General features: G+C 30.4%; 2 protein-coding genes across 2 annotated transcripts; both read right to left on the bottom strand.

The window, feature by feature from the left end:
* Positions 1-1115: 1115 nt before the first annotated feature.
* On the bottom strand, positions 1116-5234 carry LOC112526458 (auxin response factor 11-like). Its single transcript, XM_025136741.1, has 10 exons — positions 5210-5234; positions 4945-5057; positions 4102-4206; positions 3903-3962; positions 3357-3503; positions 3120-3204; positions 2656-2746; positions 1896-2012; positions 1739-1811; positions 1116-1637 (listed from the first exon to the last, which is right to left on the bottom strand). Exons 1-10 carry the CDS (start codon positions 5232-5234, stop codon positions 1116-1118), a joined length of 1338 nt encoding a protein of 445 aa, XP_024992509.1.
* A 4610-nt stretch (positions 5235-9844) lies between these two features.
* LOC112526457 (auxin response factor 11-like) lies at positions 9845-14580 on the bottom strand. The gene is made up of 10 exons (XM_025136740.1): positions 14562-14580; positions 14348-14460; positions 13486-13590; positions 13292-13348; positions 12001-12085; positions 11120-11210; positions 10788-10937; positions 10403-10522; positions 10240-10306; positions 9845-10165 (listed from the first exon to the last, which is right to left on the bottom strand). The coding sequence occupies exons 1-10, from the start codon at positions 14578-14580 to the stop codon at positions 9845-9847; spliced, it is 1128 nt and encodes a 375-aa protein (XP_024992508.1).
* Between the last annotated feature and the right edge of the window lie 124 nt (positions 14581-14704).

Raw genomic sequence — 14704 nt, 5'->3', positions numbered from 1 at the left:
AACATTAAATTTTAAAATGTTTTACGGATTTGGGGAGTTTTATCCTCTTTTATTTTTCTTTATTATTTTAAAGAATGTGTCGGATCTAAAATTCTTCAAAACATTTATTTTCTCTATTTTAAAGAATCTGTTAGAATGATATGGAAAAAAGGGGTTTGGATTGACAAAAGTAAGGAGAGAAAAATGAAGCATATATATATACATACTATATTATAAAGTATTTCACAAAAACTCTTAGAAATCATTTTTTATACATAAAATACTGTTTATTGATGCATATTACTTAAAATTCAAGATTACAAGTAAATAATCTATAATTACAACTTATTAAAGCTCCATACTTGAATTCGTGTAACTAACTGCAGATAAACATAATCAAATACTGGATAAACATTTCGTTTTAAATATAAAATATAATTAGGATAAATATTGTGTTTTAACATAATACTTAATTATTATCTTTATAAAAAAATATATTATTAAATCAGAAATAAATTACTTCATTATTAAAACCTAATTTAAAAAATTACACAACAAAACAAGAACTTTTAAATAATTAATTTGATACTAACATCGCTATTTTAAAAAAAAATTCTAAGATATCTTTGAATTTATATTTTATTCAAAAATAAAAATATTATTGTTTTTCTCAAAACCACATAAAACCGTATTGTAACATCGACAGGGAACAAAATAAAACGAAACATTAAAATCAAGATGTATTTCAGTACATTACGCGAGTACCCTTCTCGTTCTTATGTAATTGAAAGTGACAAGTCCATAAAACAAAATACAACACAAACTTGTTCCATTCACATGAAACCCCCTAGCTACTATTATCACAAATAAAGCTTGAATCCAAGATCAATCATCTTCTTCACTTCATAATCACTCGCCCTTAAAATGATCTTCTTCACAATCTCGTAAAATTCCCTTGTATCACATCGCACAAAACATCCAATTCACAATTAACCCAAAAACAAAGTAAATGATATATATATATGAACAAAAACAACACATACATATATACGTATGTATGTATGTATGTATGTATGTATGTATGTATGTATGTATGTATGTATGTATGTATGTATGTATATATAAAATAAAATTACTTACTTCCATGGTTTGTCGGCCAAAACCAATAAATCACCATCACCATCTTCATATACAACTTCCCATTTCTGGTGGCCATGAAGCTCGCCTTTGATCTTGAAAATCTTCTCCAACTCCTTTTTGAGCTCTTCATATCCTTCCAGCAAACTCAAGTCCACCGTTTGAACCAAATCGTTCCCTTGCGCTTGCACCATTACATGACCACTAGAATATGGGACGAGCTGTATATCTACGCCAAACAATCTTAACACTTGTGGATTCTCGCATTCTTTTCCTTCATCTACTAAGCCAGTTGATGACCAAGGGATGGCATGCACTGACTCGCCCCAATTGGCATTACCACCATGACTCATTGGACCATGCTCATATATTCGCAACCTCTTGTGCCTTGACCACGACGATCCTGCTTCCAATTCTCTAACATTGGATCTACCATCTTCGGCAAGTTCTAGAAGCCAGCGAGACACCCTCTCTGGCAACCGAATAGTAGACCTTTGATCAACAACTTTCTTCCATCGAACCTTGCAAGTAAGTAGTTACATAAAGTTAGATATATACACACACATCCAAAATAGATAGATCGATTCATATATATATACATAATAATAAGTTCACAAGAAACCTTTATTGATCGCCAAGTAGAACCTGGCCATTCTTCAGAGATATCGGTTTCTTCTAAAGCTACTCCGGTATGCCTGATGAAATCAAACACAAACATGTGAATACTAGAAACGGAAACAAGTAAGAGCAACAACATCTTGGATGAACGAAAAAATTGCCTGATTTCGATGTGGGAATCTTCTTCCGACGCGAGTTTCATCATAATATTCGAGCCTGCGAAATTAATCGCGTTGGCTACAACATACTTATGTAGCCGTACGACGAACGGCCATGCCCTGAAAGATTCCCACAAATCCTATTAAATTTCTTGAAGAAGATACACTCAGAGGTAAGATGGTGGACATTTTTACAAAATGAATGCATGGAAGGTCTGGGCTTCGAATCCAGACGTTTAATTTTCCTCCACCATGACCATGATAAGGATGTAGGGTATAATATATATTTTTTAGAATGTTTTGGATTTGATTTATGGAGTTTAAAAATGAGGTTTTATTTATGAAAAAGAAGTGTACCTGGGGTTGTAGTAGACCACAAACTCCTTATTTGTATAAAGAGCGTGCGAAGCGCAAGCAAGGACCCCCGTGTGCATGTTTTCCCTTGATAGGATCGAAGAAGTCGAGGGAATTTGTTGCCGAAATCGTTTAATCCCGATACCTAACTCATTATTTGAATGTCTACAAGAGATGGAGATGGAGGTGGTTGTTAATCAAGTATCTAAACTTTGCAAATTGTACATAAACATGTACTTTGAGTTATGCAATATCAAGTATCTTTGATAAAATGGAAATACTTGGAATGTTAAAATTTATCTTTTACAAAATGTATTTTCGCATTCGATACTGATTTTAGATAATGTTTCTAAGGAAATCCGTTTGTTATTTGCATTCGATTTCATCAAATTAAAATGAAGCCGAGTACCTCACAAAAATTAAAGCATCTCCCGCGACTAGTCTCTTTGAAGCTACAAATGTGGTCCAGCCAGCAGTGATAACCTGCCTTCGAGGATTTCCTGACAATTCAAGTTAAAACAATAATCGTGAGAGATTAGAGAAAGCCCAAAATACGAAAATGTAAAGAAGGTGATTTTGGTTCCTATTTAGTGTTACATATGTTCAAATTTTCTTATCTTATAACCATTTTGATTGGCAATCAGTAGATTTTGTAACTATTGATGATGTGAAAGAAAAACTGTCAAGTTATATTATAATTCTTGATTAAGTTGAAAATTACCACATCAAAATAAAATTATATCAGATAAAGTATGTGTAAAAACGCTTGTTATATCGATCGAGATCATTATATTAAATAAGAAATAAAATAAATTTCATTTTATGGGATTAAAAAGTAAATATTTTTGTAGAGTAAAAGAAAAAGGGAGATACCTCTATAAACATGCGTAAAATGCCATGTGCGTCCATGGAGGTCCTTTAAAATCAACTCTTGTTTTGGTTGTGGTTGTGACATGTCCTAAAACAAAATACAAAATATATTTTAACCATTTTTTTTTAATATCCTACAAATAAACCATTGATTTTTGAAAGAAAAATATGTTTTTACCGAAAGAAAATAGATGAAAAAACTTAATCGCTTAAATATCATGAGTTCAACGAGTTAATTACCAGTGGAGGCAAACAATTTTCCGCAAGCTTTTTAGGCACTGAGAATGCACTGCCGGTATCAGAGGTAGTTAGGATCTTACAAAACGAGCGAAAAGACAGCTTTGGCTCCTCTAATGGTGGATGGCCGTAGCGAGCGGTGTCATGTACCTACCGTTTATCACGATTTCAACTTTAAACGTCAAGTAAACAAAAATAACAATGATATATGATAACATCAATTTTCGGAAAATCGTCTATCTCTAACATATGATTCTTTTCATAGAAAATGAATATATATACACATGTGTGTGCACGCTTTTAGAGGCCACTCAATTAAAAAAAAGAATGTTAAAATAATACTTATATACGAAATTACTGAATTTTTTTATATTTAAAGATGTATATATAAATCAACGTTACAGGTTATTTATATGGATTCACACATATATTTTCAAATAGATATTTTCAATAATTATATTTGAACTTTTCATTGACATTCAATTTTTACAATCTTTTTATATGAACCTCTTATTATGTATGTGTGTTCATAAAAGAATTTAAACCTACCACTTCTTGAAATGGATGTAACCTGATGATGGCATAGACTTCATCAGTTTCTGGTTCAACCTAAACAAAGAAAAAATAATACATACAAATTAAAAGTATAAAATAAAAAAAAATTAATTACTAAACTATAATTTATTTTTCATTAAATAAAATTAATTAATTACTAAATTATATTTATTTTTTATTAAATAAAATATACCTTCAAATCAAAATTGATGACACGACAAAGCATCTTGTATGGTAGGTCGAGTTTTGAGATTTGTTGATTCATGAGTTCATCACTCATTGAATCCTCTAGCTCCAGCTGTTTAAATTAATCATGATATATAAGTAAAATTTCGTACTCTTATATAATAATTTATTCAAAATTACAAATAAATTTTTGTATTTGGGTGTTTTCCTGAAAACCGACTATCATCTTTATATGAATACATAAAAGAATACAAATACTTTCGGTAAATAATTAGTTGCATCCCACATGACTTCCATTTTCAAATGTAGAAGATGAGTTTTTAGAGGATAAAAACAAACAGATGTAGATGTAGATATAGATACAGATGCAGATGCAGATGCGTATGCGTATGCGTATATATCCATAATTCAATCTTGCAAGAAATAATCAAATCAAGTTTTTAAACACTGATTATATAGTATCTTAGAAATTTTAATATCACGTGACAAAGCGAGGGGAGTAGTTGGTGTGATGGTCACTCTGATCCTCTAAATTTTGTAACTCATAAAATTTATTGTATAAAGGTGATTTGTTCCTGCTCGATCCTACACAATAAATTTGCTTAAAAAATCGATTTTACTCATCTTCATAGGGTTTTTGATTCGACTGCTATCTACACAAATTTGAATCTTACGGACCAATTATAAAAATTTCATTGTAAAAACGACTATCAAATTTGATATAGTTTGTCGAATCCATTTTCTTGGAAATAAAATCAACCTAAAAGCACAAGTTTTTATAAGAAGAAAATCAGACTAATTTTTGTTAATAAAATATAAAGATTAGACGAACAACGCTTTGAAATGATACTTGTTCTATGTGGCCTTGCGGAAAGTAAAAAACTCTCTCTCCCTGGACAGGGATATCAACCAAAGGGCCTGCACAAGCCATCCATAGCTCCTTGTACAGTTCGTTCTTGATTCCTTCACAAAATAAGAAGACACGATGTAATCACAGGAAAAAAATGGATTTAGAGGCATAAAGATTGAAAATTCCTAAAGTAAATCGAAGAAAATGCACAAAGAATGATTTTTTTTACGAGAAGATGATTCTTTTTGACATTCTAATCGCTTACCATTGTGAGAGGAGGAAGAAGCCATGGGGAATAGTGAAAAAAGAGACTGAGACTGTATGTGTGTGTGTGTATGTAGAGAGAGAAGGTTGTGTATGAACGGAGAAATACGAATAGAAAGTTTTATATATAGTGAAATATCTAACAAACCCCCCAGAAGAATCAATATTCGCATTTATTCGCGAATTTATTACAGATATTCAAATATTACCTTTTTTAAAAGCTCAAAAAAATTGTTAACGACTAAAGTGTTAGATTGAACCCTGAAGGGGGTAGCTCAATTGCTAAGATCTTAGGTTTACTTCTCAAAGGTTATCAGATCAAGTCCCCTCAAGAGTACTAATGGTGTGTCAGACTGTTCATTACAAGGCCTATTGGATTAGTTGAGGTGCATGCCAATCTCACCCATACATCTCATGCTGTCAAAAGGAACAAATTGCATTAAAATGAAACGTACTTTGTTCTGGTTTTTATTTTCAAATTTTTTTTTGTGTGCCTAAAATGTGACATCTCCAATATTTAAATATTCATAGTGAAAAATCTAACAAACCCCTAGGAGAATCCATTTTCCCATTTATTCATGAATTTATTACAGATATTCAACCATTACCTTTTTTTTAAATGCTCAAACAAATGTTAACAAGCAAAAGTGACAAATTGAATCCTGAGGGATAACTTAACTGCTAAGATCTTTGGTTTATTTCTCAAATGTTACTAGTTCAAGTATGTTGAAGAGTGCATGAGAGTTTGTATGACTGTAAAGTGTAAACTTTACGGTGCGTTCTCGAATTTGAGGAGAAAAGAAACGGATGAAAAAAATATATTTTTTTTTGTGTTCTGAAAAAGGAAAGGAAAAGAAATAAATAAATTTTCATGCTCTTAAACATGATAGAGAGAAAAAAAAGGAAAAACATTTTTTTTACAAATATACCATTTAAAATATATTTTTTTATAATGAAAGGTTGGATAGTTTTTTAATTTAAATAATCTTTTTAAATGATTTTAATTTCTTTCCTTTCCTTTCCACCCACCGGAAGAAAAGTTTTTAGAGGAAATTTATGATTATTTTCTTTTCATTTCCTTAATTTCCTTTCTCACCTAAAAAAAGTTTCGAGAACACAGGGTTTTTTTTACTTTCCTTTCATTTTCGTTCGTCAAAAAAGTTTTGAGAACACAGTGTTAGGACCCATTGGATTAGTTGAGGTGCATGCCTAATCTCGCCCGGACATCCAATACTATCAAAAAGAAACAAATTGCATTAAAATGAAACGTACTTTTTTCCGGTTCCTATTTTCAAAAAAAATTGTGCCTAAAACGTGTCATCTCAAACATTTAAATATTTGTGGTGGAATCTAACAAGGCCACCAGAACAATCCATTTTCTCGTTTATTCGCGAATTTATTACCATTTTTAATGCTAAAAAAGAGGTTAACAAGCTAAAGTGACTAATTAAACTATGAGGGGTAGCTCAAAACGCTAATATCTTGAGAAAATGTTACTAGTCAAGTTCATGATTTGCCTGATTGTTAAATTCATGGTCTATTGGATTAGTTGAGGTGCACGCTCAATCTAAACCAGATATACAATACTATCAAAAAGGGAGAAATTATATTAAAAAAATATTGTTTTCTGGTTTTTGTTCTAAGAAAACCTACTTTCAAAATATTTTTTGATGCCTAAAATGTAACATTCAAACATTCAAATAGTTATGGTTAAAAATTTAACAAAACCACCACAAGAATCCATTTTCTCATTTATTCGCAAATTTATTATAAATATTTAGATTTTATTTTCCTTTTTCAATGCTTAAAAAATCTCAACATACAAAAGGGATGAATGCAAAAACCTTGGTGGACTTTTTTCAAATTTTAGTATATTGAATGTCACATTTTAAATATTTATAGTGTAAATATAATAAGACCACAATAAAAATCCATTTTCTCATTTACTTGTGAATATATTACATATTATTAATTTTTTTAATGTTTGAAAAATTTTAACAAGCAAAAAGGACAACTTGAACTCAGCTACATCTAGGATTTACTCCTTGAAGGTATGTTACAAGTTCAAGTTCGCTTAAGAGTGTCGGAGGATTCATCTAACTGTTGACTTCATGGCCTACTGGTTTTTTGAAGTATATAATAATTATATACGACAAATAGAACAATAAACTCATACATCATCCTCACATTTGGTGAGGTTTGAACCCCCGACCTCCTAGGAAGCCAAGTACTCATATACCGCTAGGGCAAATGCCATTTGATACACAATTTGAAACATCCAATACCTTTGAAGAGGGATAAATTTCACTAAAATGAAACATACTTCGTTTTGGTTTTTGATTTGAAAAACATATTTTTAAAACTTTTTTTTTATCTAAAATGTGACATCTCAAGTATTTAGATATTTATGGTGAAAATCTAACAAAACCACTAGGAGAATCCATTTTCTTATTTATTCACGAATTTATTACATATATTCATATTTTATTGCCATTTTTAATGCTTGAAAAATCTTAACAAACAATAGGTACAAATTTCATGAATGTTCATCAGGGTTGTTAAGGTATGTTATGTATACTAAAGTTGAATATTTTCATGTTACCTTAAGTTAACATGGTCAGTTTAAGGTGTGTTAAATTGTTCGACGGAGGTTAAGCTATGTCAACCTCTGTGTTTGCCAGCAACTTTGCCATCGAAGTTCCCTTCAATTACCAAAATGTCACTGTGTCCATGGTGTCAGATCAAGATGTGCACTTCAGTTTTGAGTGGTTCTTACGGTTTCTATGAATTTCAAGTTCTTACCTGATCCCAAGCCTATATAAAATGCAAATTATTTAAGAGAACATTATAAATATGTGAAAACTAATTTTAAAATATTATTTTACATATGCTTATTTCATGATTAAAAAATATAATAAAATTTATATTTCATACTATAAAACAATACATTAATTATATAGATTTTGGGTAAATAACTTGAAAAGACATCCAAGAAGATTTGATTAATAAATAAATAATTTAAAAAAATGCACAGAATGATTTAATATTTACTGGTTTATTATTATTATTATTATTATTATTATTATTATTATTATTATATTCTAAATAAAAATACTAATTATAATAAATTTGTATTTCTAATAAATATAATCCTTATAATAATAAATATTGAAGCTATCAATGTTTTCAATCAATTGTCTGTATTTAAAACTTAAAGTTTGGAGATGGTTAAATTTTATACAATACATGTGATCGTGAATGCAAATGAAATTACGGGAATTGTTTTCCGTATGCTAAATGTTTGAGATTGAAGAAAAAACAAGGATCGTTGTACATGTAATATTAATTTAATTTCAAACATGATGTATGTATATTTTTTGTAACAACAACGTACTTATTTATATTAGTCTACTTTTATTTTCATGTTTATGTACATTTAGTATATATACTTTTATGTTTATTGATTTTCTTAACTCAATTATATGATGATATCTTATTTTATTAAGTTTGTTTTTTTTTTTAATTAAAGTTGAATAAATACATATATATATATATTTGAAATATTTTAGTTAATATTTTTAAATACAGAAATATTGTTTTTAATAAATATTTTTTCTTTGTAACAAATTTAGCATTAATTGTTTTTGCGTCAATTAATCGAGAAACTACAATTTATAACTTGGAACACATTCATAATTTAAATATATATAAAAAAAAAATCATGTTTACTATATAAGACGACATTTCAAATGCAACTTATCTCGTTTGTAATAAATATAAACTATTTAATTAAGATATTTATAAAAATGACAATGATTCGTTTATTATTATTTAAATATTTATAAAAGATGATTAAAGTTCATCAATTATGATCCACGTTTTATATTAGTAAACAATCAAGATATTTGTGAAACTACATATTCAGTAGATTAAGTTGGCGGTTGAAATTAGGTTACAATGGTTATACAAATGAGATAAGTTGTATAATGAATCAACTCTACTATACTAATTCATTGACAAAGATATCAAATTTTTGATGTTTTAACTGAATAACCGACGTTACAATATTCAAATTATTGTGCGATTTTAATCATCTTTACTCCCCATCTTTTACGTCTTGAATTCGAGAAAAAACATGACTTCCGTTGTGGAGGGTATCTTCAAGAACCAGAAACAAGCACCAGAATTATTTATGTATTATTTGTTTATTCGTAGAATGCAACATGATGTAAAATTTTATTGAAATCGAGAATGGAAATGCAATGCAAATTTCTTACAGAAAAGAGAATCCCGATTTTATGTTTGAACATGTATGGTTACATAAATTGAATTGTTTTTTTATGAAGTATTCTACGGTATTATCAACACTCAACATTTATCATGTATGAAGTGCTTACGAGTTGGTTATCGATTCCGTTATTGATTTCAAAAGTTGGAGTTTTCAGATATTGCACATACATAATACAAATAAGCTTTTAAACTTTAAATTCTGGAGATTTAAATAATATAATAGTAAATATAAAACAAACAGGTCTAACTTGAAAATTTTTAAAACCAACAAAATCACACCATTCTCCTCTATGTTCCCAGTTTCTCCAAGGATGGTTCCTCTCAGATTACCGCTTGTTGGTGTAGCTTAATTTGTTTCACTAGTAGAACATGAGGTCGTGACGGATATATCTACGCCAAACAATCTCAACACTTTTGGCTTCTTGCATTCTTTTCCTTTATCTGATAGGCCAACTGATGACGAAGGGATGGAATGCAATGACTCATTCCAAATGGCGTTAGCACAATACGTTGGACCATCGTCACAGATCTGAAGCCTTGTATTCCTTGATGACGATGCTTCTCCAACATGTGAGCGAACATCCTCTAGTACAGGCTCGAGTTGCCAGGCAGACACCCGCTCTGGCATTTGAATCAAAGATCTTCTCGATGGTATATTCCATTGAACCTAACAAGTTATATACATATAAATACACCGACAAACTAGATGGGTGCATATAATTATACAAGTTCACAAGAAACCTTTATCGACCGCCATTCAGATGTTGGCCACTCCGCAGAAATAGTTGTCTGTTCCACAATTACTCCTCTATTCCGATGAAATAAAACACAAACACATACAATGAATGTTGCAAATGGACACATATATAATAACTTATTGGGTTAAAAATAAATAAAAGGTTACCTTTTCTCATTCTCAGCATTTTTTCCTCCCTTTAATCTCATGATGACATTCATGCCCGACGAAAAATTATACGCATCTGCTTTGAGATACTTTTGAAGTCCCACAAGAAATGGGAATGCCCTGAAAAAGTCTCACACCTCACTATGTTAAAACATTCAGATACATGATTTTTCATTCAGATAAGTGGCTATTGCAAGACTTCCTCTAGCATTTGGCTTACCTTCTCTTAGGACAAACAATTTACCTGCGAATCTAAGCCATTATTACCACGATCCACTATTGATTGTGGGTGCTTCAGAAGGTGGTGTGATACTTTTATGCAGAATCTTTTAGGTCCTGTTTGTTGAATTAAAAAGCGAGGTTTTATTGATCATAAGAAGTGTACCTCGGGTTATAATAGACGACAAACTCCTTATTCTTGTAAAGAGCTTGTGAAGTGCTAGCAAGGACTTGTATTTGGCTTTCGTTGGATAGTATCACAGGAATCCGTTGCACAAGACGTCTAATCCCTATACGCAATTCATTATTTGGCCCTCTGCAAACGATCAACGATTTGGTTGTTAATCAATTACCTAAACTTTGCCAATTGTATGCACTGGCTTTAAAAAATCAAAAAGACAATCACATCAAAAATGCACTAATTCATTTTCAACACTGATCTTAGACACAATTTCTAAATTTCATTCGGTTTCATCAAATTAGAATGAAGCCACGTACCTCGCAAAAATTAAAGCATCACCAGCAACTAGTCCCTTTTGACGAACAAATTTTTTCCACCCATGGGTGATAACATGCCTTCGGGGCCTTCCTGATAGATCAATGAAATTGAAATGAAAATATTGTCTTCGGTTTTCGCACGTTGATAATTATAAGATATTTAAAAAGGATTTCAAAATGCATTAAAACGATTTGAAGTTTGTCTCAATTAATTCCTAGTCAATATAATGATGCATCAGTTAGTGGAACAAATGTTAATTCTTCGCATTCCAATTTGTACTCATTTCGGCTGAAAAGTAGTAAATCTTATAACTATGGATGGCATAGATGTCAACATCAAATTATAATGTAATTCTTGATTACACGAAAGCATCAAAATCAATCGATGGCGCATAAGCTAAAAATCAGTTTATCAGGGAAAACGAGTATAAATTAAAAAAGAAAACATGAAAACTATGGCGACACTAAATAGAATTACAAGGGCGGACATAGGAAGGCCCCAACGACCTCCTGTGCACCCACTCAACCAAATTTCGTAAATAGATTTTTTTTTTGGGTGTAAAAGGTGCACACGCTGAAGTATGAGGGGTGCTCTAAGATATTAGAAAATACAAGGGAAGACATAAACCAATAAAACCGAAATATCCTCCAAAAAAGCCTCTAGAAATCAACCAAAAAACGGAATAGTTCTTGAAATCAACAAAAAAAAACTATCAAAAATGATGGAATTCAACTAAAAATACATTGAATGATTTACGATGTGCACAAACTTTAAAAAATTTAGGTCCATCGCTTATAAAACTAAAATAATTCGTTACATTTTGATGTATTTTTTTAAATAAATAAAAAGACATTCAACACTTGCACAAAGATATATATACCTCTGTAGACGTGCGTAAAACTCCATGCGCGTCCATGGAAGTCTTTTGCAATCAACTCTTGGGTTGGTTGTGGTTGGGAATAATCCTACAACAAAATATAAACCATGTTCTTTTACTAATGGTTTTTTATGCTCATAATTTATCCAAAACCACTAAATTTACAAAGTGATAACAGAAAAATTATAATCAGATAAAGTTTTTTAAGTTAAAAGCCATAAGTTTCAACAAGTTACCAATGGGGGGAAACATTTTTCTGCATGCTTCTTGAGCACATAAAATGCATAGTGTCTGTTGGTATCGGATGTGGTTAGAATCTTGCTAAACGAACGAACAGACGACCTTGGTTCCTCTGATGGTGGATGATTGTTGTGACCGGCTTCAAATGTCTACCATTTATCACAAATTACTCAAATTGTAGCTGAATAGACATAAACAATAATGATATATAGTAATAATATGAGTCCTAGGAAAACATCTATCTAGCTAATTTAACATGTGATTCTTTATTGGAAAAGGAGACATACATACATACATACATACATACATACATACATACATACATACATACATACATACATACATACATACATACATACATACATACATACATACATANATACATACATACATACATACATACATACATACATACATACATACATACATACATACATACATACATACATACATACATACATACATACATACATGTGTGTATATTTATGTACATGGAGGTTCCAATAAGAAAGATAAAATGATTAAAACTGCACGAATAGATTAAATGATTAATATAAGAACCATTTTCAAAAGAAATGTGGGTTCACATATACATCTTCATATGTGAATAATTGGTAACAAGTTAAGTAGGCAAACGTGGGTTCAATATTCAAATCGATTTTTTTTCCCAGGTTTACAAGTGATTCACATATGAATATATTTTTAAACCTTTTTTTCTTTATTATTTTAACCTTCTCCTACATATATATACACAGTTAGAGAAAAATATTTGTGATGAGAAGTATGAAAAGTGCGATGAATGTACCCTTACACGGTATGAAAGTTATGTTACATGTTGTGAAGGTTACACGACCTGAATGTGTATCCTCGTCAATTTATGTGAACGAGGTCACTTCTACGCGCATTCAAGGTACTTTCACATATATTATGTGAATGTCATATTTCTCACGCTTCTAACGAAAAATGACAATTTCTTATGGAAACTCATCTATATATATAATACATATTGATTAGCATATAAATAAAACTCATAAACAAAATGTAGATCTATCACCTCTTGAGACGGACATAGTTTGATGATAGCATAGACCTCATCAGTTTCATGGTCAACCTACGTCAAAAGCCAATACATACGCATTAAAAATATAAAAACAAAGTTATTTAATTACTAAATTATAATCTGATTTTTATTAAATAAAATTAATTAACTACTAAATTAAAATTTAATATATACTAAATAAAATATACCTTTAAACTAGAATCAACAACACGACACAACATCTTGTTTGGTAAGTCGAGTTTTGAGAATTGTTGTCGAATGAGTTTTTGATTTGCTGAATCTTCCTCTTGAAACTGTTCAAATCAATCACCATATACATATATTAACAAATCTACTTCTATTATCAATTTTTTACTTTAGAAACAAAAATAAATTATTATAATACAAAACCTTAGCAGCTATAATTCTATGTTCTAAAAATTAAATCTTATATAAAATTATTATAATTACTAATTTACATAATATTTTAGGAATTATTACGTCATGTCACATGACATAAACGAGAGGTGGAGTTGGTATGGTTGTCCCCAAAATTCCCTAAATTTTGTAATTAATAAAAAAAAAATGTATAAAATTATCAAAAATCTATTTCCCAAATTTTTAAATTTCGGTCGTCATCATTCGTTTTCTAATTCAAATTTAATTTTTGACAAGCTTAATCGGTTGCTAATTTTTTTTTTTTTTGGAAATAGAGATTCCAGCCTCCTTCTGTACATGTGACATACTCCTCGCTTCTAGGGACATAAATCCGCCAACTTCTTGGGTTTCGGGCGGAGAAAAGCGGGCGTGAGGACTCGGGTTCCTATCCAATGAGCATAGGAATCTATACTCGAGCGTTCAAGTGAGCAATTTTAAAAGTAAATTTGACGATTTATAAACTTTTTGTAAAAAAAAAAAAATCAAATCTGACATAGTTTTTATGAATCTATCAACCTAGAAAGCATAAATTTTGTAACGAGCATCATTTTTTGTAACAACAGAAACAAATACCATAACTAAAAAATTCTTTAAATATATAAGGATTAGACGATTAGCATCGCAAAAGTGTACTTGTTCTATGTGGCCTTGAGGAAAGTAGAAAACCCTCTCTCCTTGAACAGGAACATTAACGAAAGGGCCTGCACAGGCCATAAATAGCTCCTTCTGCACTTCATCGTTACTTCCTACAAAAAATTATAACACGCAAAGTAATCCATGGGAAAAAATGCACAAAAGATTGAGATTATATATAAGAAAAATGGTCATTGACGTTTTAATTGCATACCGATGTGAGACGAGCCCATTGCGAGTAATGAAAAGTACAGACTCAAATTGTATGTGGGTGTAAAATGACAAGGGTGCGTATGAATGAAGAAACACGTAGAGACTATTTTATTTATAGTGAAAATCCAATGATGCCACCCCAAG

Source organism: Cynara cardunculus, assembly GCF_001531365.2.
Source record: "Cynara cardunculus var. scolymus isolate 2C chromosome LG 14, CcrdV1, whole genome shotgun sequence".
Classification (NCBI taxonomy): Eukaryota; Viridiplantae; Streptophyta; class Magnoliopsida; order Asterales; family Asteraceae; genus Cynara; species Cynara cardunculus.
Note: the sequence above shows the minus strand (reverse complement) of the source record. Positions and strands in the feature narration are given on the sequence as shown.

Coding starts and splice junctions, on each gene's coding strand:
- LOC112526458 (XM_025136741.1), bottom strand. CDS start 5,234: ATGGCTTCTTCCTCCTCTCACAATG. Junction 3,205..3,356: donor AAAATTGTTTGCCTCCACTG/GTAATTAACTCG, acceptor ATTTTGTTTTAG/GACATGTCACAACCACAACC. Junction 1,812..1,895: donor GATTCCCACATCGAAATCAG/GCAATTTTTTCG, acceptor TGATTTCATCAG/GCATACCGGAGTAGCTTTAG.
- LOC112526457 (XM_025136740.1), bottom strand. Junction 13,591..14,347: donor CTCAAGGCCACATAGAACAA/GTACACTTTTGC, acceptor TGATTTGAACAG/TTTCAAGAGGAAGATTCAGC. Junction 11,211..12,000: donor TTTTACGCACGTCTACAGAG/GTATATATATCT, acceptor TTGATCTATCAG/GAAGGCCCCGAAGGCATGTT.